Raw genomic sequence first — 24,635 nt, 5'->3', positions numbered from 1 at the left:
TGGCCCTTGATATTTTTTCTGAGGTTCCCTTTAATTCTCCGATATTTTAGTGCCTACAACATGGGCTTCTTCCAAACTTTATTTTCTCCTGAACTTTAGAAGTAAAAGAATATCTGAAGAAGCACATTACTACAAAGAAGACTAGGTAGAAAAATGCAAAAAGAATCAAATGAAGAGACTCATGAGATTTTTGAGAATCGAGAAAGGTGAAATTTAATTTGCATATAGGTGTAACCCACACCCCACCTGGCAAGTGTTAGGACACATCACAAACCCCTCTGTTAGAATCACAAATGGCAGCAGATTTGCAAAGTTACTGGACACAAACAATACACTTCTCAAAGTAACACATGGGTCTGTCCATCACGCTTGCACACACAAATAAGAAAGAAATACATTTAAATAGTTCTTTGCCAAAGAGAGATGAGGATGGTAATCATGTTGCCTCACATTTGGACAGCACTTTACAGATTACAGTCGAACCCATTTTGTCCTGATGACAGCCCTGTGAGGTAGGCAGCACAGGATTCACTCTTAGCTCATTTTGCAGATGAGGAAACTGAGGCTCAAGAAGGCTTCGGCGCTGGCCTAAGGTCGCCCAGCTTGCAGATGTAGATCTGGGCCTAGGACTCAGGGCTAGGGCACCTCGTCCAGCTCTTTTACTACTGACTTTCTAGGGATAGACAAAACGGGCTGTGCAAAAGACACTGGTTCAATATCAAGTAGAACTATTCTTTTTCTTGAGCAGATGAGGTCAAGTACAATCAACCTAATGTTAATGTCATGCTGTGTGGTAGCCAAGATGAATACTTTTCTGAATCATCCATGTGTTTATACGTACAACAAAATGGTTTTCTACTTTAGCTTTGCCCTGCCTTAATTTTAAGTTACTCACAGCCATGGAAAAATGACACTATGATTAGATTTCATTGACCCAAGTCTTATCAGGATTCATGTAGTGGCATCTGTAATCAGTCATTATCTAAACTTACAGTCTGGTATCTTATTGAAATGAAAATGAATCTTGTTCATTTATTCCTTCTGGCTGTGGGCATTAGCCTGGCTCTGTTCTGGCTCTATTCTTTAGTCATAAATAATGTATTATTTATCCCACATAATATATATCCCATATATAATATACCCCACTTCAAAAGTAGTAAAAATGGGAAACTTCACAGGTTAGATTAAAAAAATATTTAAAGCAAAGAGAATCATTTTTTCAGGGGGGATAAAATCAAACTTTGAAAAGAAATCTAAATAAAATCCTTTATTTTAAAATAAACATTGATTTGGCAGGGGGGTGGAATAACCCCTCTATTGTATTACTCTTTTCAGTTAAGAATTTAAAAGTGGCCCAGTCATTACCAACCCAAAGTTTTGTGAGAGAAGAGGAACTGGTCCCTCATCATATACTCCAAATTGGAATGTGATGGATTTTTCTCTTCCAAGTTATTCAGTATCTATGAGTTTCATTTGTTTTTAAGCAGTACTTTAACATGTATGAAATCTAACAAAGTAATGGGGGCTTTGTGTGAGAGCCACTCAAAACTATTGCAACAGTAGTTTAAAATTCTCCCTTTAAATTCCTTCAGAGAAACACTAAGGACAAGTGACAACGTTCTACTTCATGCCTAAGTCTGTCACATAATATACTGGCTTAAGTAAGAGATTTGTCCCTGCAGTAAAAGTGGATGTCTTAGTTAATAACCGAAGGCATCCCCTAAAAGCCCCAAGATAATTTCATAGACAGTACAAAATGCGGGTATTCATCTGAAAGCATGAAATTGGCTTTTACATCTGATTTTCTAGGTTAATTTGGTAACAATTCAAGGGTTTGCTATTTGGTTGTGAGAGGCTGACCTGCCTTCTACTCTTAGAAATGGGTCTCATATAATGGAATATAGGCAGACACAGCTGGGAGTGCACACTCTAACAATAAATACAAAGCTTGCAAGGCAGAAGAGGATGAGTGCTTTAACAATCGGAAGAAGCACTGCAAACTGCTCTTGGGGATTTTAAACGTGACCAAAGTGAGGTTTTTAAAATGCACGTTCTTTTCCCAGATGGTCCAGAAATGGTACAGGTCATGAAAAGGAGCTCCTTGGAGGTGGAGTCCTCACTTTCGCAGCTCCAGCAAAGGCTTCAGACTCCAGAAAGCAGGAAGGACGCATAACTCAGTAAAACGCTAAGGGTCACCATAGCAGTTGACAGTGCCCGTGGATGACCACTAGGGGGCGCTTCCAACATTCTGCAGGAAATAGGCGAGAAAGCTTTGTCATTCGTTGAGGAAACCACAGCTCTCCAAAAGGGGAGGAGCCTTTGGAAATTCCTCTAGCTCCCATTTTTCTTTAGTAAGATTGGCTGCAGTGCCTCAGGAACATCTGGGTCAGGGAAATAAGGGTCCAAACTTCCCCGGGGAAGTGCACACAGAGTGACCTCTTCCCCTCTGGAAGACTCTGGGGACCTCAAAGCAGACCGCATGGATGTTTCCACATGTTGTTTTGCCTGAAACTACTATGCGTGTGGTCCTGTCACGGATTTTTCCTGGTTTAGTCCACCTTCCAAGACTGGTTTTGAGCCAAGAAAGTTAACCTTTATTTTCCTTTTCTTCTGCAAGACTTTGAGGTGCTTGGTGCAATTGACATGTATTAGTTCGAATGCTCAGTTTTTGAACACTGAGAAATAAATTGCAAGATATGCATTGTTAGGATCCAAACAACCCATGCTTATCATGCATCAAGGTGCATCAACCTCTTATTTGAAACTAAAGAGAACAGACAAGCAGCTTTTCAAAAAAAGAAAAATAAAGCATCCATAAATAACCCTCCTTGGGTTTAGTGCTACACTGTTGGCTAATATGAGCTATTGAAAATATTTTTGGAATGGTCTTCAAATATTATAAATATTTTCTTTTGCTTACTTGGTATTTCACTATAGAGCTATGTACAGAGATGGCGCTTACCATGCAGGAAAAATATACATTCTCCACCTCTATGGTACATTATGAAGGCTAGAATTTCCACTGGGTCTTATGAGCCAGCAAGTTGAATTTATTAGTCAGCCATCAGTTATAACAACATAATTAAAGTGCAAAGAAGGAAGGAAAGCAGCTAGATAGATCAGTTTTTTCATGGTCAGCATTAACATACTTCATGCCTCTAAGAAAAAATGTCAGGTGCAATAGGCTCAGGTAACAATAACTCTGTATCTTTTTCTCTTTTCTTCTTTTAAAGCAGAGATCTCCCTGAGAAGAGAAGAGGGAGGTAAACATGAGATAGCCCTATTTCTTCAACAACCAACAATCCTGGGAAGAGTAAGGTCACTTCCCCAGCACAGGACAGAAGAACTAAGTCCTGCCCTTAGTTTTCTGATATAAGAGCTGTTGAGTGGTTGGTCCCATTTCCCATACACTTCCAGTACTTTCAGTCATAAATATCCCTAAAGTTAAAAACAAAGATGACCGGGGAAGAACTTCTACCAACAGCACACAGAAGTGTGGGTTTTAAAAAGAAGATCCCATTAAACAACGTTTTAAAAACACAGCCAGTATTCATAGTGAGCCAAAAAATGGTTTGTATAAATCAGAAAAAGTCCCCACATTACTGCGGGGAGGGTGGTGGGGAACAAGCACAGCAAGATGATAATTTTCAAGGATATCTGATCGCTCAGCCTAAAACCCCCACAGCGCTTGGTGGCTCTCTGTCCTATCCCACAGCGTTCTTGGGGAGGTGTGCAGGCACCTTTTTGCAAACTCCACACCTGCCTCTCTGAGGGCACTGGCTTCTTGGGCACCACAGCCTCGGGAGGAAGCCCCGCCCCACCTGAAGTCAGCTGCCAGGCAGGAAGCACGGGCAAAGCCTATTGAGTTGTTTTTTGGTTTGTTTTTTTTTAAGTTGCATTCACTTGACTTTCATCACGTCTTTCCTATCCTGTTGCCTAAAAACCAAAAAAGCAGTTTCAGAACATGCCATCCCTCCAATGTAAATATTTAGAATGCACTGAAAACCATGCACATGCTTGTACACTGAAATTGCTCGTGTGGTGGTCCATCCCTGAAGAGGAAGCCTCAGCTTTTCTGGAAGCTTATAACAAAGAAAACATAACAGAAGCAGTTAAACCCTAGGAGAAAGTTGGTAGTTGTACCCAAGCCAGTAAAGTGCCAGACAAGGAGCTCAGGCCTTTTTCCACAGATCTTTGTCCCCGAGTTCTAACGGAACACGGGCAAACTTTGAAATCTACCTTCTTACCTGCTTCATTACAATGGCTACCAGCATCTCCTATATTACATTCCCTTATGAAAAATGTACCATCAGCTTTGCTAAGGATCAGTCTTTTCACCTTCCCACCCAAGTCTGAAGCATCTGTCTTTGACCCCAAACAGCTGGGCTTCCCTGGCTGGAGACAGAATTCCAGTTGGGTTCCATCTTCTTCAGTGGACAAAGGAGACTGGCTTTGTCTCTATCCCTGGTCCACACTGCACGGTGGGAGGCATGGCATGCATGGCTCAGTTCTGTCCGTCCCACTTTCCATGAGAATTCTACGGAGTCAGGGGCAAGGCCAGATCTTCAAGCAGGGAGCCGAGGTTCAATTTTTAGTGACAGTTCATACAGCGTATCTTCATCTATGATGAGGGCTTTGTCAAGCAGGTACTGAGTCACCTGGAGGAACAGGGAAATCTGAGCTTTTGGTTCTTACAGAACTCCACTACTCACATTTTCTGAATGGAATCTGACACAATTAAACATTTTCTCTTAGACACTTAAAAAATGTTATGTAACTTCTTAAGAATCATGAATATTTTCTCATTGTAAAAAAAAAACCCAAAAACAATCACACATTTCCAGTCCTCTCCCAGCTAACCGCAGGCACCACTGCTATCATGTGGTTTGTATCCTCCAGAGGGTCCTATCTTTCTAGATATTCAATGTACTTAATAGAAATCTTTTTTCTCTTATTAGTGGTATCCTACTGTACATCTTCTGGTTTCATCTCTTCACTGTAAGTCCTGGAGAGCCCTGATTACACAGAATGTCAGTACACAGAATGTTAACTGCTATACAGTATTAACCTGTGATCAGAGGTTATTGAACGATCTCTTATTGATGGGTGTTTAGCTGCTGTCAGTATCCCACTATTACCCAATGTGACAGTGAAATACAGTGAAATCCTCCTTAGCACGTTTCCTGTGCTCACTCAGGAATATTCCTTTGGGACAGACAAAATGAAATGAAATGAAATGACACTAAGATAAAAATGTTGGGGCCTGGAGTATTTCCATGGAAATATTTCTTTAATTTTACTGATATGACTTACATAAGTAAAATTAATAGTCTGATTGGTTCTAGCATATATATCACAATACAGGACACTCCCGCTACCCCACGAAGTTCCCTCTTTCAGCTTCCCAGTCAATCTGCTCCCAGAAGCAGCCACCGCTAGGACTTCTGTTACCAGGTATTAGTTTTGTTGACTCTAGAATTTGAGGTAAGTGTGTGCTTGGTGTCCAGCTCCTTTCACTCAGCATAGTGTTTTGAGGTCCATCCATGCTGTGGCGTGTATCATTAGTCTGTCCTGTCACTGCTGAGCAGTGCTGCATGGTGTAGATACACCACGTTCGTTTAGCAGTTCATCTGTTTGTGGACACCTGGGCTATTTCCAATTTTTGGCTATTATTAAGAAACGCTACGAACATCTTATACAAGACTTTCAATGAGCATGTTTTCATTTGGCTAAACGCCTAGGAGAGGAATTCCTGGGTCCTAACGTAGATGCATATTTAATGTTTTAAGAAATATCCACACAACACAGTTTTCCAAAGTAGATGAACCATGTTCTTCTCACCGGCAATGTAGGAGAAGTCTGGTTGCTCAGTTCGTCAATTTTTAATTTTAAAAGATGATGTAAACTAACCTCTCAAATTGCTGTACCTATAGTATATGAGAGTACCTGGTATCACACACTGTAACTAATGTTTGATATTACCAATATTCTAAAATTTGTGAAAATGATGCCTCAGTATAATTTGCATTTCTCTTCCTTCTCACCAGTGAAGCCGAACATTTTTCAAATATTTACTGGCCATTTTTGTTCTTATTCTGTGAGTTACCTCACCTGTTCATAGCTTTGCCTATCTTTCTACTGAGTTGTTTATACTTTTCTTACAGACGAATAAGAATACTTTTATTCTGTCTCTTCTACCTGTTATAAAATATCATCTCCTCCTCTACTGGTTTTATTTTTGCTTTTTAAAATAATTTCCTTTTGTCACATAGAAGTTTTTAATTTTGATGCAGCAAGCTTAACCAATCTTGTCTTTTGCAGCTCTTACATTCAATGCTTAAGAAGGTGTTTCTAATCTATAGGTCATGAATATTTTGTGCTATATTTTATTCACATAATTTAATATTTCTTTTTACATTTAGATAATGAGCTCATCTGGATTTTGTGTGTGTGTGAATGGTAGCAGATGGAGAGCCAAAATTCCTATTCCATTTACTTGAATGGTCAATTTCTTTCCGGCACTTTCTGTAAATGCCTCCTTTATTCCATATTAGATTTTCATAGAGACAAATCTCCATCTTGACTGTATCCCACTCCACTGAATTTGTATTCCTGCACCAATATAGTCCTGTTCTATTCACTATAGTTTTAAGACATGTGTCTGTATCTGGTAGGGAAAGCTCTTTCTTATTCTTCTTATTTTTCAAAAAATCCTTGTCTGTTTTTTTTTTTTTTTCCTAAGCTTCCTTATGGGTTTCAGGATAAGTCTGTCAAGTTCTATAAAATAATAAGGAAAAACTGGCTTTGAATTATATGGGAATCTTCTGTACTATTTTTCTGTAAAGCTAAAATGATTCTAAAAAATAATATCTATTAAAAATTAAAAAAGGAAAGGGAAGGGAAGACCAGCTGTGGCTGGGATAGAGAAAGAAAGTGGGTCTATAAAGTGAGACGGGTCTTGAAAGATGAATAGGGGCCATGTAATGTAACACTTCTTGGACACATCTAGACCTTTTCTTTCTTTATCCTAAGAGCAATGAAAAACCTATAAAATATTTTATGCAAGGGACAAACATATTTTTACCTTGTGTTTCAGAGAGTTCTAACTGACTGTAATTTGTAGAATGGACTTTACATCCTAGAGTGAACGCAAGTAGACCAAGTAACAGATATTGGTAGCTTGGACCAGGGTGGTGGTGTAGACACATTAATGAGAAATATAAAATATACAATTGCTAGAACTTGATAAATTGGGTGTTCTTTTTGCCTGCTTTCTTTCTCTGTCTCTCTCTTTTCCTCTTTCTATCCTTCCTTCCTTCTTCTTTCTCAGAGTTGCCAAAGATTTGTCTGTTTTATTGGTCTTTCCTGTGAGTCAGCTTTTGGTATTATTGATCAACTTTGCCACTGTTTCTAAATCATTAATTTCCGCTTTTCTATTTATTAATTCCCTTAACAACCACACAATATTACCTTTGACTGATGGTCTATTCGATAGCAAGTCTGCTGGAACTGGCGTATCTCTCTGATGATGTGTGATATCTAATAAAGAAACAATAACAACAAAAGCAAAGCAAAAGGATTGCATCACATTCTTCTGGGCCCTATCCACAAGCAGTCAGGCATTCTCTCCAGTGAAGTGTTGGAGCCGTGCCCTATCATTCTCTATGCCCAGGGGTTTCTTGCCCTTCAAAGAGTCACATGAAATGTAAACAGAAAGAAGATATTGCATTCACAATCAGAAGAACAGGTAGCACCGGGTGACCTCAGGTTCAGCAGGTGGTTTACCTCAGGTGGTAAACTCTGGGTGTTATTTTCCTGGGCTCCTTGCTTCTAACTTGGTGCTCAGAACCTGGTTGTCCAGCACAAAGCTTTCAGCACCTATCACTGCTCCATCTTGGAGAGTCATCCCTGGAGTTATTCCCCACCCCTTTGCCCAGAATGCAAGCTGCAACACCCCTGCTGACAATCAGCCACATCATGTATTAAACCTGATGGCCCGCAACTCTTTCACCTCAAAATGAAAATGCAAACAGTAACCTCCATGACTTAGCCTCCCTCTTCTCTATAAGCCATTGAAGTCATCAAAATAGGCTGATTATGAAATTACTACCTACCATTCTCATTTTGGAGAAATTGACAAGGCCTTCCTCAGTAAAGTTTGGTGTTCCTTCTTCAATAAATGCTAGGTCTGTCAGGTACATCCCCAGATAAGGAACAGCTGGGGGGTTACAGCTGCAAAACCAAGGAACACTGTTCTCAAGCTCATTCACAGAAATATCGAATTCCCTCCCCTGTTTAACAGGATTTAATATACTGCTTCAATCCTGAAGAATAAAGTCTTTTAATCCCATCTTCAGAAGCAGTCTCCTGATATTAAGAGTTTTAAATACATCTCACAATAGACTATAATAGAAAATTACAGCCCATACTTTACAATGTGTTTGAGACAATGGCGCGTTCAAACAACAGGATGCCTTACAGACAAATACAAAACAGGTGCTGGCAGTACTTGGAAACTAGCCGTATGAGCATGTAGGAACCCCCTGAGCCCTCACCTCCTTAGAGTGTAAACAGGAAACTTTAAAGAACTGGGTATAAAAATCAATGTGATTAGAGCTTGTAAAGCTTGCGTTCTGATTTAGTTAGTATTTCAGTGTTTTAGAAGGTATAGACTTAATTAATATCACGACCGCACACTACATAGATGCCTTGTGTTTGGTTTTTGAGGGGGGTGCACTTGGTCTTCTCAGAGTCAAGAGTGAGGCCATGGACTTTTGGACCAGAGACAACTGGGTCTGAGTCCCAGTATGACCACGTACTGAGTGATGCTGGTCAACCTCTATGAACCACAGTCTCCTCATCTGTAAAATGGAGACAATAAAACTTATCTCTTTAGTTCACTGTCAGGCTTAAATAAGACGCATGGAGCACTATGCATGGCGTCTGTCATGGAGTAAGGATCTGGTGTAGTTCTTCTACTGCTGTTGTTGTTCCTACAAGCCTTCTGCTTGCTCATGGCATCACAGGACTAACGTTTTCCAGAGCAAGTCAAGTATGTGCAGTAGATCATAAGAAAACCAGCTGCAGGAGAACAGGTTCTATTCTCTCTCTCTCTCTCTCGGTCTGTCTCAGGAGACAGTAATGACCCGGCAATAAAAGGCCACAAATACATAACAATAATTAATAGGTCCTAGAATATTTTTGAAAAGTCACAAAAAATCATGTGCTGTGCTTAGATTAACAAATATCAAACCAAGAAACTTCTTATAGTAAAACATGTTTGATTTTAGAGTAAAAGCTGGCGATGTTTTCTCTTGCTTGGGACAGTCTACATGCCATGAGTATATCCACAAGACACTGTATGCATAGTATTTCAAATGAAAAGAAAAATTAGGAAAATATCTAGATGATGGAAGTTATTTCCCATTTGTTTTTCTTTTCAAAGCAAAGTAGGAGGCAGGCCACTATGTGTATATTGTAAACATTATTTAAATATATTTTTGCATTATGAATAACTTAATAATTAAAGTAAACATACTTTTTAAGGGTTTCTCTGAGATTTTTAAATCTTCCTTCAGATGAAACAGTCTTCTGAAGTTTGTCCATTAGAGCTTTTGTCTAGAAAGAAACAAATAAATTAGTATGTCATGAAAATTTTCCTATGTTTTGACAAGACAGGTAGGGTTACCAAAAGATGCTCAATTCCCTTCTACAGTGGCTGGGGCTGACACCTTTGTCAGACTGTTGTCATGTGACAGACATGGGGCATTATGGTTAAATTTCATGTTAAAAAAAATAACATGTGAAGAAGAGAAAGTGACTACACTGCTCATTTAGCCAAAAAGAGGAAAATCCATAGAAAAAAATTGCAATGGCACAAGAAACAGGGATTTAAAGAATTGACAAAGCACTGTTGAATTAGGGAACCTTAAAGGAGAGGTCTCATGTCAGGTGGTTTTCAGGGTGAATCTTTCTGCGTGTTAATTTCCAAATTATCAAAACACAGACTTGGTTGCTTGGCTATCTTCTACTACAAACCCCTTGTTTTGTGATCATAGTCATCAACTTGTTAGAGAAGTATAACTGATGTTTGCCAAAAAATAAAACTGTTGTCGACATCAATCTGGAGTCTCTTCCACGGACATGGGAGAATGGTAGCGTGGCCCTTGGGGGTGATGACCCACCCCTGGTAACACCCATGCCCAGGCAAGGGAGCAGGGACACTTGGAATGCCCAGGCTGGGACTCCTCGGATGACTCTGCCTCAGTCTGGGGAGGAGCTGCACACTTCAGGAGAGCTTTCAGAACGACTCAAAGGGCTGCCTTCCTCATCCTGCTTCCTGAGGACTCTGAAAGAGGACAGCCAGCAAAGTCTGGGCAGGGGTGGAGGGATAGGAGGGGGCTGGGCTGGGCTGGGCAGGCCTCCTGCCTGGCCCAGAGCTGGCCTTGGGTGAAAGAAGCTGCAGAAATATAGTCTGTCCTATAGCCACAGACCAGATTCAGTGGGCTTCATAGTGCACATTTACCAGGCCTTCTGGATGTCGCCCAGACTGGACTCAGATCTGAAGAAGAGACAGCTACAGAGCAGACAGTATGATGAGAGCATCTGGAGCAGGGCATATCTGCAACCAGGCACTACCTGTTGTGACTAGACTGCGGTCCTGGGCCCCAGAGGATAGTCCATCACCCATCCTAAAGCCCTTTTAGATGATACATATATATGTGATTGAAATGGTATTTAATCTATTATGCCTATTTAATGCCCCTACAGGTAGTACATTCAAATTTGAAAAAAAAAAAAAAGATTTTAATATTAGTCTTATCACCCCTATTCCTTAATCCATTATCCCTGAAGCTGCATCCTGTCAAACACATAAATATCACTTAAGTCAACTATGGGGAAGGCCTAGCGTTTCCTTCTTTTTCTCTCAAGTTTTTAAATTCCAGTTAGTTAACGTAAAGTATAATATCAGTTTCAGAGGTAGAATTCAGTGATTCATCACTTATACACAACACCCAGTGCTCATCACAAGTGCCCTCCTTAATACCCATCACCCGTTTAACCCACCCCCACCCCGCCCACCTTCTCTCTAGTAACCCTCTCGGTTTGTTTTCTGTAGTTTAGTCTGTTTTCTCTTTGCCTTTCTTTTCCCGCCCCCTCCCCATATTCATCTGTTTTGTTTCTTAAATTCCACATATGAGTGAAATCATTCAGTATTTGTCTTTCTCTGACTGACTTATTTTGCTTGGCATAATACTCTCTAGCTCCACCCATGTCTTGCAAATGGCAACATTCCATTCTTTTCTATGGCTAATATTCTATTATATACAAATATACCACATCTTCTTTTTCTATTCATCAGTTGATGGACATTTGGGCTCTTTCCATAATTTGGCTATTGTAGATAATGCTGCCATAAACATCAGAGTGTATGTATCCCTCCGAAGCAGTATTTTTGTATCCTTTGGGTAAATACCTAGTAGGGCCACTGCTGAATCATAGGCCTAATGTTTTCTTAAAGAAGATTTAAGAATCCCTTGGTACCAACTGCAGATGAAAAATAAATAGGGGAAAGTGAATGAAAGAGAAGGCAGAGGAGTGACTTACTGACCTCGAGGAAATGTGACAATGTGTGTGACAGGATAATATGCTCTTTGTGTCTAATGCCCAATGGCTGAGGCCAACATTGTCTTAGGGGGAGGCAAAAGCTAGCCACAACAAGGGCATCAGTGTCCAGCTTTTCGATTCTGATACAGCTGTCTGAAACCCGTTTTAAAAACAGTATTTCAACACCCATCATAACAGAAATCTCTCAAAAAAACTAGGAAGAGAGGATAGTTTCCTCAATTTTATAAAAAGCATTTACAAAACACCTACAGCTAGCATTATCCATAATGGTGAAAAACTGAATGTTTTCCCCACAAGGATGAAGACAAGGAAAGTATATCTTTTCTCACCACCCTAATTCAACATAGTATTGGAAGTTTAGCCAGAGCAATAAGGCAAGAAAAGGAAATAAAAGGCATATGAATTAGAAAGAAAGAAATAAGACAGATCCTATTTACAAGTGACAATTGTCTATATAGAAAATCTGAAGGCATCTACAAAAAAGCTCCTAAGACTAATTAGTGAGTTTAGCAAGGTTGCAGATACATCACCAACATAAAAAAAAAAAAAAAAAAATCACATTTGTATATACTAACAATGAACATGTGGAAACCAAAAATAAAACCACAGTAATATTTAAAATTTCCCCACAGAAAATGAAATATTTAGGTATAAATCTAACAAAACATATACAGGACTTGCATGCTGAAAATTTCAAAATGCTGGTTTAAGAAAGCCTAAGAAATGGAGAAACATACTGTGTTTGTGGACTGGAAAATTCAACATAGTAATAAGACTCAACATTGGTTTAATGAAATTTCAATAAAAATGTCAATAAAGGGGCACTGGGTGGCACAGGTGATTAAGTGTCTGACTCTTGATTTTGGCTCAGATCACGATCTCACGGTTCATGAACTGGGCTCTGTGCAGACAGGGCAGAGCCTGCTTGGGATTCTTTCCCTCCCTCTCTCTCTGCCCCTCCCATACTTGATCTCACTCTTTCTCTCTCAAAATAAATAAACATTAAAAAATCTCAATACAGTTTTTTTAGACATAATTTTTTTTACTAAAATTTATATGGAAAGTCATAGCACCTAGCGTAGCTAAAATAATTTTGAAACGGAAGGATAAAGTGGGAGGAATAGAGAAAGAACTCTCAGATCTCAAAGGTGAGAAAAAAATCCAATTAAAAAATAAGCTGCAGACATTTCATTGAAGAGAATAAACAGATGGTAAACTAGCATATGAAAAGATGTTTAACAACATTAGCCATTAGGAAAATGCAAATTAAAACAATAATGAGATATCAAAAGGGCTAAAATAAAAAAACTGTGATAACACCAAATGTGGGCAAGAATTTGGAGAAACTAGCTCACTCATACTTGGCCGATAGAAGTATAAAGTGGCACAGCCACTCTGGAAAAGAATTTGACAGTTTCTTATAAAACTAAACGCACAATAACCATATGATCCAGCAACTGCACTCTTAGGCATTTATCCCAGAGAAACAAAAAGTTATAGTCACACAAAACCTATACATGAATGCGCACAGCAGTTTTATTTGTAATAGCCCCAACCCGAAAACAATCCAGATGTTCTTCAAGGGGTGAATGGCTAAAACGTTCTGTATTTATACCATGAGTACCACTTAGCATTAAAAAGAAACTAAATACTGATACATGTAACACCATGAATGGATCTCACGGGAGTTTTTAGAAAGGCAATCTCAAAATGTCATATACTGTATGATTCCACTTATGTAATGTTCTTGAAATGACGAAATTTTATAGAGATGGAAAACAGATTTTTGGTCGCCAGGAGTTAGGGAGGGGCAGGGAGGAAGCGGCTATGGCTATAAAACGGTAGCAGGGGGGATCCTGGTACCAAAACTGTGTTGATCTTGACTACTGTGGTAATAAAAGGGCATAAATGTAAATACACACAGACACAAATGAGTGTATGTAAAACTGATGGTTTGAATGAGGTGAGTGGACGTTTCCAATGCGAACCTCGTGGGTGGGATATGTTTATACTTACACAAGAGTTTACATTGGGGGGCAATTGGTGTAGGGTGTAGGGGATTTCCATTATCTTTTACAAACTGTATGTGAACCTACAATGATCTCAACATATAAAGTGTTTTTTTAAAAACAGTACTTATAGAAGCTGTGGCTTTTATTTGCAAGGTCCAGGCTTTGTTGACAGAAAAAGAATTTGCCTCTGGCACCAGTAGGATGTGGAGGAGTCTGGAAAATTCCCCCAACGCCCTTTGAGAGGCCCAAGGTAGCTGTCTGCTAATAAAGGAGTAAGCCTGCCCACCACGGATCACCAAGGGCAGGGAACCCTGTAGGAAAGGAAGGACACACCCGATTTCAGAGGACCAGCAGAGCCAGTGAGAGCTGAAGGGCAGGTGAGCTCAGCTAAGCCCTCAATTGCTGCGCCCCTTTGATGGGCAGATCAGGCAGACCATACATATACCTGACATAGGCAATTCGAGGCAGCCCGCACCCAGTGACCGGCTAGCAGAAGGCTACAATAGGTGGGTGCACACAGCCTCCCTCAAGCCCAGAGGAGCCCTTCCCAACACCCACCAACACCCAGGGAGAAAGCCAGGAGAAAGGGCACGGAAGAAACTGATTTCATTTGCACATTGAAAATATTGAATGAAAATGAACAAACTGAATCCAGTTAAAAGAAAATTAAGAGGGTTTTCTGTACATCTGAGTCATTATGCCAAAACTTTACTATATAAAGGACAAACAAAAAAAAGTGAACATTGAGGTCCTAAGGCACTCATACCCTTGCTTTGGGGAGAAAGAATGGATCTGCAGGACATCTCTGTGTTCACTTGGAATCAACGTACGTTCTCCAAATAATTTTGGAAACAACTCCAGTCAACTACACTGTTTGAAGTTGTCCCAAATATGTTATAATGAATGTTTTGGGTTGTATTTGCTTTTCTAAATTAACCAATTAGAAGTGCACATGAGTGGAATCAATTAAGTGGTAAGAACGCAGTAATTACCCGCACTGGCACCTTTCTTTGGCAACTGAGCTGCTCGATTCAGTTAATTATTTCCTCATTAGTAATATTTCTCTTGGCTCTTGTCTCCCGGCCTCTCCTCTCGGCAGCGGGATGTGCCACACGCTGGTGCTCACCTGCTTGGACACCTTGGCCCAGGTTTTCTTCAGCCTATAGATGGCACTTCGGTTTAAGGCCGAGGTGATCTCCAGCACGCCATTGTAGTTGTGCAGGCATCGGCAAATGTCCGCCACTGCCACCCACTTCTCTATTGCGTTGGCACGGGAGCTGATATCGGCATAATTCATTATCTGGGAGGCCACCAGGTTGCTCATCTGAGACAGTGGAAAAGCCAAGAGAGACCAACCAAGAGTCAAAGCAATGCATTCAGGCAAAGTGCCTAATTTACCCACGAAAATGTCAGGAAAGCAGGGTGCTGAGGGACAGGGAGATCACAGTCCATATTTAGATACCAATCTTCTGAAAAGACTGAAGTGTATAGTAATAATAACAACAAGAAACTAATGGGAACCTGTTCATCCTCAGAGTGAACAGGAGGGGTTGTTTGGAATCAACATGTTGGGAGGAAAGGATCACTTTTTTAATCAGTAATTTTGATGAAGGAGTTATTTCCAGTAATTGAGGAAATGAAATAGAATAAGCTGACCCTCGAGGAATGGCAATCTTCGCTGATTACGGGTTTCACTTTTGGGGGGAGGGTGCTCTCCACATGCTCCTTCGCCCCCAACATGTGGGGACCAGGAAGCCCCAGTTATCATGGGAAAGAAAACACATTTACCCCCAATCAAATCAAATTCTAACCCAATACACTTTGAAGCCAGACACATTTAGGGAGAGGGGAAGAGACAACATTTATTCCTTTTTATCTCGCTGGACTTTTTTCCATCAGGGTTAATAGGACTTACAGTTTCAAGGCTAAGTACTGTAATTCTATTAATTGAAACCAAGAGAAAAAGAGGCAGCAGCTGAAGCAGCTCAATATTTAGAATATGGAAAGGAAAAGAACAGCTTAGGACTGATGACTAACAGAGAACATAGGATATGTAAACTTACATCCATACACTTAATCTAGTGGGTATACCCATTCTTTGACCATTCCATAGGTATATTAGATCTCACAGTGCCTCCGAATTATCATTGTATATATTCATTAAAAAAATTTTGTACTGAGCTCCTAGACAAGGCCTTCTTTTAGGTTCTCAAAACAGGACGAAATAAATGAGAATACCTGATCTCAAGGCACTGAGCCTAGCTAGGCAGCAAGGTGAAGGGAGACAGACATAAACAAGTAAATATCACATAGTGAAATGCAAAGCTAGGTCTGCATGGAGGGGTTTGAGAACGTGGAGGTAGCATGGGGCATTTGTCCAAGTACAGAGGAGGCTTCCAGAAAGAGGTCATGCCTGCACAGAGTCCTATAGGCTGACCAGGAGTTAGCCACTGCTTTCCATCAAAGGAGAAGAGCATTTGGAAAGGGACAGAAGTAGAAGGCATGGTGTAACAGAGGATCTTGCAGGCATCTGAGGAGCACAAGGAAGCCATGAGAGGCAGAGATGCCAGGTAAGCAGGGCTCCTGTAGGCCTGGTTGAGCAGCTGGGACTGTATGCTGAAGGTGAGAGGAAGCCACTGGCAGAATTTTGTTATGCAAATGGTATAATTAGATTGGTCTTCCAGAAAGGTAACTTCTGTGACACTGTATGAAGAAGGGATTTGGGGGACAAGGAGATGGCAGGGGTGATAGTGAGTTAGGAGCTCCTGAAGAAAATGATGAAAAATCAAATCAAGGTCATGGCAGTGGGAAAGAAGGGGAAAAGAAGGGTCTGGGAAATATGTAGATTTAGGGTTCACTAATATGTTGGGGAGCGAGATGGGATGGGTAGCAGAGAAGGAGTCAAAGATGACCTCTAGATTCTATGCTTGGATGAGTGAGCGTGTGGTCTTGGCCACTACCCAAGACTAAGAATAAAGCATCAGATGTAGAAGTAGGCTTGGCAGGTCTGGGAGGTACCAATGAATGATAAGTTTCATTTGCAATCTGTTGAAGGCACAAAATGAGTGGCCATCCTGGTAGACACATGAGAGTCTGGAGCCTGGGAATGAACTTCTGATTTGATTGTTCGTTATATCCCAAGTGTATGTAGGCACAGACAATACAGGCTTGTTTTATACAGCAGGGGCTCTGCTTCTCAGACAGTAGCCTACAGGGGCCATGTGTCCTGTCCTTTAGGCACCGGGGCCACGGATGCTCATCATGAGATAACATTCACTCAGCGTATATGCAGTCTGCATGTACTCTGTGCAAAATACCATCTCGGGAATTTGTTGTTGTTTTGTATTTTGATTCTGGATGACTTATTAATTTACCTACAGGGATCCTGATAGTCTTCTTCTTCTTTTTTTTTAACATCATCATTATTCCTTTTACTGTAATCTAGTAGAACTGGAAAGGGAGCCTTCCCTTTGCCTAGATAAGCCTGAAGATACTCCCACATATGTGGTTCTGCAAAAGGACTGAGATGATTAGAACAGAACCAGTTAGGAGTTAGGAGTTGGTGGGTTTAACAGCAAGGCCATCTTACTGCTGGAGAAAAGCACAGCCGGGAGATGGACTGACAGCTGGTCAGCAGTGTGCACAGCTATAGCAACACTGTAATTATGCTCAAAGGGGTCCCTTCCAAGCCTGGAATGCATATGTGCTGAATGTTCAGTAATAATGAGGGTGATCTGTACTAACCCAACCTTACTGTCATGAGCACCCCTGGGAACCAGTGACACATGTGCTGTTAGAACTAGTCAGTGTATGACCGTGAAGTAATGATGATTATGCTAAAATAATAGCAGCGACCTATGCATTATTGAGCACTTGCCAGACTTAGGTACCACCAAAAGTGAACCTCATGTCTGGAAGTTAAATGGAACTTATTACACTTGGAGCTTTTAGAGAAGATACAAGCTTTTTTTTTTTTTTTTTAACATTTCATCAGTTCTGTTTTAGAGAAGGAGTCTTAAGACCCTGACTCATCTTCCTACAACATGCCCACATTTTATTTTTATGGCTACTCACATCATTGAAGTGCTGGCTGGTTTTCATAATGTAAGGTGTTCTTTCATTTTTATCCAGCTTCATCCACCCCTGCCCAAGAAATTCTCTGTAAGTTCAAAACAGAACACAAGACCAATTTAGTTTCTTAAATGTTGGCTATGATCCTGAACAATGAGTATGATTATTATATACATTAACTTTGACATTGCCCAGCATCTAGTGCTCCTGACCGACTCAAATGAATTTTTGCTCATCTCTAGCATTTTACTCGATGTCAAAAGAAAGAGATTTTTCAATTTCCACCTTTTTCTTAGAAGAGTTTGAACTTTGTAAGGATTACGATCATTATAAAAACTTCTCTGAAAGTGGTAAACAATGGCCAACACAGAAGGAATAAAGTACTAATTCAGAAACCAAGACTATTTTCACTGGATCAGCTTTAAAAAATCTTAAGCCTTGGGGAGCCTAGGTGGCTCAGTCAAGTTAAGCATCTAACTTCAGCTCAGGTCATGATCTCACAGTTCATGACTTTGAGCCCCACAAAGGTCTCTGTGCTGACAGCTCAGAGCCTGGAGCCTGTTTCATATTCTGTCTCCCTCTCCCTCTGTTCCTCCCCACTCAAGCTCTGTCTCTCTCTCTCTCTCAAAAATAAATAAACATTAATAAATAAATAAATAAATAAATAATCTTAAGCCTTAGCAGAAGGTCCAAAAAAATCCATCACCACCAAAAACGTTAACCAAAAACAACATGTCTTCCTCCACTTTGCTCTGATATTCTCCAGGACAATGTCAATTCTACGGGCAGAGATTTTCCTTTATTCTCCCCAGAGCCCAGAACGGTACACATGGTAAAGGCTGAATAAACAAACACTGTTGTTACCACTTCATGTAGTGAAGGCAGTTACAGGGGTGGGAGCTCAGCCTGGTGGAAGTTCTGTCTTCAGAATAACATCCCTGCTCCTTCACTTCACCCATGAGCAGGCCACCAGATCACAGCAAGCAAGGGACAATCAAGCTGGAGCATACAGGGATTATTTTGTATAGGCATTACAAAAAATAACCTGAAATGTAATTACTCTGACACAGTCTTAATCCAGAAATGTTGGCTGAGTCCCTGCAAAGGGTTTTTTGTTCCTTCATGTTCCTGCAAGGCTGTTGGACATAAAGGTGTGCTAGTTCCACAGACAAAAATAATTGGTAGATGTTCCCATCAGCAGGGTGGAGACAGAGAGGAGAAGAGAGGAAGGGTCCCAGGAAGAGACCACCCATGGGTGTTCAGCCTTCTCTTTCTCTTCCTCCACAGAGGTCATGTTCATCTCCCCACCAAATCCCCACTGCACTAGAGAGGAGTCAGGAGGTGGGGAGAGGCACTGTGGTTTCTAACTCAAGTCTTCACTCCAGTAGTCACTGGGTTCATTTGTAGAGCCAACAGGCCACATTCCTTCCCTCCATCCCCTGCCCTGCTTGTTCATGGGTAGAGAGAGGGGGAGGGGAAGAAGATAAAACGCATAAAAGAAAAGTCTGCAGGGGCATCTCCTGGCCTCGCCCCTTATGCCTCTCTGACACAGCTGCAGCTCTGACCACCCATCACCCTACCTGACTCTCCATCATCACGATGTCCTCTTTTCTACATACAACATGGGTCACCGTTCCTATCTCATGCCCAGCCCCTGCTTTACCGGCAACTTAGCTATTTCACAGAGGACATGTGCCAACAGTTGTCATTTGTCCGGACAAAGGCCTTGTTTGTGGAGCTACGGATTGTTACAGCTTGAAGGGGTCTAAAGGCCCTCTTCATCCGCTACATGGGAAGATTAAAGGGCAGCAGTGATACTGATGCTCGTTACTTGGCAGCTCATGCAGCATGTCTACGCTCCACATGCACCCCGTGCAAAGCTGTCTCGGGAATCTACGCTGCTATAGCGTCTCAAAGCTCAGCAATACTTGTTGGCTCGTGGAAGTGGGTGAATAGTTGTAGCAAAATGTATAGCTTCACCCAACATCAGTGCTTCTCAACGTATTGTCTTAGATCACGCAATATTGTCTGGGATTCCCACTGAAAATGCAGTTTCCTGGGCCTCAAACCTCCTAGAATCACAAATCTCAGAAGGAGGTATCTAGGAATGTACATTTTTAACAACCTTCCCAAATGATTTTAGACACCATGAAGTTTGAGAACCACTGTTACAGCCAAATTGAGGTTTCTATAATGCGAGGATGTGAGAATACAAAGAAATTCACATTCCACGGGAACTACAGAACATAGAGAAACACAAGAGTGAACATCTTGATAGTCCTCAGTGTTGCCAAATCAGTACTTCTAGAATAAACTGTGACCAAAAGGCATTCAAGTGGGACCAAACCATTGTAAGATTAAGACTCACACCTCTGTGCACACACATCTGCCTTAGGAATAATGGCGACTCTAAGCCCACAAGTCCTGCCTGAGGGGGCCTGCAGCCGTGAGGGCCACACTCACTCGTAGGGAATGCTTCTGAAAATGATGTGGTCCAGGAGGGTGATCTGCTCAGCCAGCTCCATGGCTGACAAGGTCTCAAAGCACTCAGCCTTCGGACAGTCTGTCTGCAAGAGAGGAAGGTGGGAATGAAACACACTGAGAGCGAGGTGCCCAGCAGCTCAAGGCAGCTGCTCAAGAACAAAGGTCATCACAGATTGGGGCTACAAAGAAAATGGCAAAAAGCTCAGAAACATCAGCCAACATTAATATCATGGACCAACAGCTAAACCCCAAGTCGAATTTAGTTCATCTCACAGTGCTTCATTGGTAGAACTACGGTTGAGCATCCAGGTATCAGTTATGGGCAAGTTGTTTGCCTCTGAGAAGCAGTCTGAAAATAATCATGCTGAATAAGACCATGGCTGGACTTACCAGTTGAATTATATCCTCTAATTTTAGGTGGATGTCATCTTGATCATCTTGTGAAAGGGCCCTAAAAAATGAAATCAAAGTATCATCCATGGAAAGAAACATGCCAGGAGCAAAATGACAACATGCACTTGGTTCTCCCTGGGTGGGAAGCTGAGGGGTTCGGGTCCATGAGGCTGTGCTGCCAGCTGGAGCCTGCAGAGACATAAGCTGGAGACAGGAAGTCAAGGAAACAGAAAAACACACACGTTAGAGGCACAGGAAGATCATAGAGAGAGCTGGCTTATATCAAGGAGCCAACTTGTTACACACAAGGTTGTAAATAAAACATCCATAATCGGGGCGCCTGGGTGGCTCAGTCGGTTGAGCGTCCGACTTCGGCTCAGGTCACGATCTCACGGTCTGTGAGTTGGAGCCCCGTGTTGGGCTCTGTGCTGACAGCTCAGAGCCTGGAGCCTGTTTCAGATTCTGTGTCTCCCTCTCTCTCTGACCCTCCCCCGTTCATGCTCTGTCCCTCTCTCTGTCTCAAAAATAAAAAAAAAAATGTTAAAAAAAAATCCATAATCAAGGTGAACCCGAGCGTGAGCTGGTGTGCTCTGCACTACCGAGAGGATCCAGGCTGTGAGTTCAAGTATCCTGCGATCCCATCAGTCAGAGATTCCAACGGGCCTGAGTGCCTCATCCACACTCCTCTAGCTCCCACCCTGGCCCTTCCATGCTGATGCTGAGGCAGAAGAGGCAGAGGACCCCCTCCCCATGAACATGTAGACAGAAGCTCAGAGAAGTTCCTGGTTGGCAAGAATTTGAACAGTGCAAAGCAGAAGCCTGCAGGTAAACTCTTTTCCCTTGATTCCCAGATGGACTTTCCCAAGATGCATTTGGTGCTATATCCCCACACACAGAGTTATTCAGCTCTCAGTATTTTTTTTCAGTGATGAATGACTGAATAAATACATAAGTTAATGAATCCTGAAGTGGGTGCGGGTTTCAGAGTGGGAGTGACATTTCATGTCCAACAGAAGTTCAGAGTCCAGGAGAATTATACTGATTACATAACTTACCATCTGGGCCAAGCATTTTAAGCCTTCCAAAATGAAGACACAATCACATATTAAAAATACTGAAATATTTAAACAGTCCCAAACCATGTAGCCTGTCTGCTGTAGGAAGGTAGTTTTAAAAGAAATAATGGGGGCACCTCAGTAGCTCAGTTGCTTGAGCATCTGACTCTTGATCTTGGCTCAGGTCATGATCTCAAAGTTTCATGACTTCGAGCTCCATGTCAGGCTCTGTGCTGACCGTGTGGAGCCTGCTTGAGATTATCCCTCTCCCTCTCTGCCCCTCCCCTGCTTGCACATGCTTGCACTCTATTTCGCTCTCTCTGTCTCTCAAAATAAATAAATAAACTTAAAAACTAAAATAAATAATGATGTGATGTTCTGTTGTGTTCCGAATTGATGAAAACAGAACTACAACCCTCAAAAATACAAAAGCAACAGAGATAGGGTACCATATACACGCTACATGCCAGCCGTGCGTTAACCATCTGACAAACACTCTCTCTTGTGTCATATGAGATCCCTTTGAGGTAAGCATTATGACGTCCATTTTACAGATAAGGAAACCAAAGCTCAAGGGAACTGACTAACTTGACCAGGGTTTGGTCAGCTGTGCTGTCCTGTTGCTCTTGCTTATCTTAGGCAGACTTATAAAGACACCTCTTCAAGGCTCCAGCGTAGAACACACATCCAGAAATGTCCAGTCTCTTTCCTCTCTTTTCTTCTTACAAAAGCTCTTGGCTGTTTAGCAGAGGAGCAAAGCACTGTTTACCAAGGAGAAGATTCCTTCTAGATTCTAGGAGTGGTGGTCCTCTTCTTAGCAATGAGCCATATCATTTGCAATCAAAAAGAAATATTCATAATACGATAAAAGGCAGATTGAGGTGAGGAAAAAATAAGCAAACACAAGTCTTTCTCCAAAGATTATTAAATCCTACCTAAGGATTACACACACGGGATAAAAGTGACTATTTCCCAAAGCTTATGTCATTCTTTCCAGGGTAGTCTGGGTTCCTGGAGAGAGATCGGTGGCCACATAACTATGTGTACCCATGGAAAAGATATTTTTTAATGAGGCTGGGTAATATTCTTTCCTTGGAAAGAAGTGGTCAAGAAAGTAGTTAGCGTCTATCAAATGTTCCTTTCCTCAGTGATCTCATGTTAATGTTCCAAGATACATCTGGTCTGGTTAAATTATCTAACATTTTCTCCTCTCACAAGTGCCTACTGATGCTGCTCGGGGCTTTGTGAGGTTTGTGGGTCACCTTTTCATGACCTGAACCCATTCCAGCTGACTACCTATGAAGCCAGTCTTTGTTTCTTTTCCTTTCATGGCATGTTAGTTGTCTACCAAAAACTCTCTGCCACATAGATTCAGAACAGCAAGTCCATACAATGTCACAGGGGGAGCAGTATTTAGAAATAGAAAAGTGTCGAGCCGAGGGTTTTATTCACAAAGAAGACAACAAACTATGTATGCCAATTAAGTTTCTTCCTCATAAAGTAATCCCTGTGAGACCGTGTGGGGCAGAGATGGTTCATCACTGGAAGCGTCCAGTTTACTGTATAAAGGTAATATATGTTTAAATACATTTCATGTTTACATCTCACTGTTACACAGCTTGATTGCATATAAATATCTCATGTCTGGGGTACCTCTAACTACAGTGTGATATGTCTTTATCTCTCGCAACCACAACTTGTATTCACTGGGAGGTTTGTTCACATATTTTCCCTTAGATGTGAAAACTCTGGTCCAGCTCCAATACTGGATGGATTTGCTTCTAGTCTCCTGACAGCTTCAGCGCTTTGATGCCCACTCCAGGATACTGGGTTTCTCTCACATCTCCCAGTCAGCATGATCTGTTTAATATTTGTGCGTTTATAATAACAATACCAGATAAATTTTATTTATCTAATTTTATTGTTTTACTTAAAAAAGTTTTTAAACATTTTATTTATTTTTGGTGAGACAGAGCGTGATTAGGGGAGGGGCAGAGAGACAGGGAGACACAGAATCCAAAGTAAGCTCCAGACTGCAAGCTGTCACCATACAGCTCAACGCAGGGCTTGAACCCACAAACTGTGAGATCATGACCTGAGCCGAAGTCGGATGCTCCAGATAAAAAATTTTAAAGGAAATGGGATTATTCAAGTTCTATGACTGGAAAAGTGCTCCTTCAACAGTAGAAATCAGATAGTCTTAAAAACTGAGCTAAGAGCAACTGCCCTCTGTCCTCAGACTGGTCCACACTCTCTGGGCTGCCTGCTGTGACTAAGACTGGCTGGCTTGTGCTCCTGGCATGACCTGCCTGCCCCAGTCTCTGCTCCTCCTCACTTTGTGAGGTTTAATCACTTGTTGCTTCCCTTCTGGGACCTACCAGACCACCTCTTCCTTCCTTTGCTTTCTTAGACATGGCTTTACTTCCCTCTAGGCTCTCTTGAGCCCATTGCTACCCTTGCTCTGGCATATCTTAGAAATGCATGGAAACTTTCAGTACTGAAATCTCATGGCTTGGTTGGAAATAATTCCGTTTGTTTCCAAATTAAGAAATGAATTAACAGGAACATCTTTGTAATTTTCAGGGTTACTAAATAATCCTTCTGATTTCTGTTTCTTTCTCATATACTCTATGATGGCTTCTTTTCACAAAGAGATTTCATGAATGATGGCATCCCATCAGGGATGGTTATATCTAGGTGTTACTTCCTACTTCACCCTCTAATCATTTTGACATGATTGTAAAAATATAAATATAAGGGCGCCTGGGTGGCTCAGTCGGTTAAGCGTCCAACTCTTGATTTTGGCCCAGGTCATGATCTCACAGTTTCTTGACTTCGAGCTCCATGTCAGGCTCTGTGCTGACCATGTGGAGCCTGCTTGAGATTCTCCCTCTCTCTCGCCCCTCCCCGGCTCACACTTTTCTCAAAAATAAATTAAAAAGAAGAAATAAAATTATAAATATATAAGTATCATACATATAAACATAAGTAT

General features: G+C 41.3%; 1 protein-coding gene across 3 annotated transcripts in view; it reads right to left on the bottom strand.

Annotated features, from left to right (window-relative positions):
- Window positions 1-212: 212 nt before the first annotated feature.
- The window catches only part of RASGRF2 (Ras protein specific guanine nucleotide releasing factor 2), a 239,691-nt gene continuing 215,268 nt past the window's right edge, over window positions 213-24,635 (bottom strand). For 2 of the 3 annotated variants that reach the window (XM_007079978.2, XM_042989305.1), the window contains exons 20-27: window positions 20,586-20,646; window positions 20,175-20,278; window positions 17,715-17,799; window positions 14,767-14,964; window positions 9,539-9,618; window positions 8,115-8,232; window positions 7,471-7,539; window positions 213-4,658 (exon numbers count right to left, since the gene is read on the bottom strand). In XM_007079978.2, coding sequence (XP_007080040.2) covers window positions 4,566-4,658; window positions 7,471-7,539; window positions 8,115-8,232; window positions 9,539-9,618; window positions 14,767-14,964; window positions 17,715-17,799; window positions 20,175-20,278; window positions 20,586-20,646 — 808 coding nt within the window. In that variant the 3' untranslated portion in view covers window positions 213-4,565. Of the gene's footprint in view, window positions 4,659-7,470; window positions 7,540-8,114; window positions 8,233-9,538; window positions 9,619-14,766; window positions 14,965-17,714; window positions 17,800-18,677; window positions 18,711-20,174; window positions 20,279-20,585; window positions 20,647-24,635 lie in introns of those variants that run through there. The other variant, XM_042989311.1, reaches the window with a different exon arrangement.

Source organism: Panthera tigris, chromosome A1 (genome assembly GCF_018350195.1).
Source record: "Panthera tigris isolate Pti1 chromosome A1, P.tigris_Pti1_mat1.1, whole genome shotgun sequence".
In the NCBI taxonomy this organism is placed as follows: domain Eukaryota; kingdom Metazoa; phylum Chordata; class Mammalia; order Carnivora; family Felidae; genus Panthera; species Panthera tigris.
Note: the sequence above shows the minus strand (reverse complement) of the source record. Positions and strands in the feature narration are given on the sequence as shown.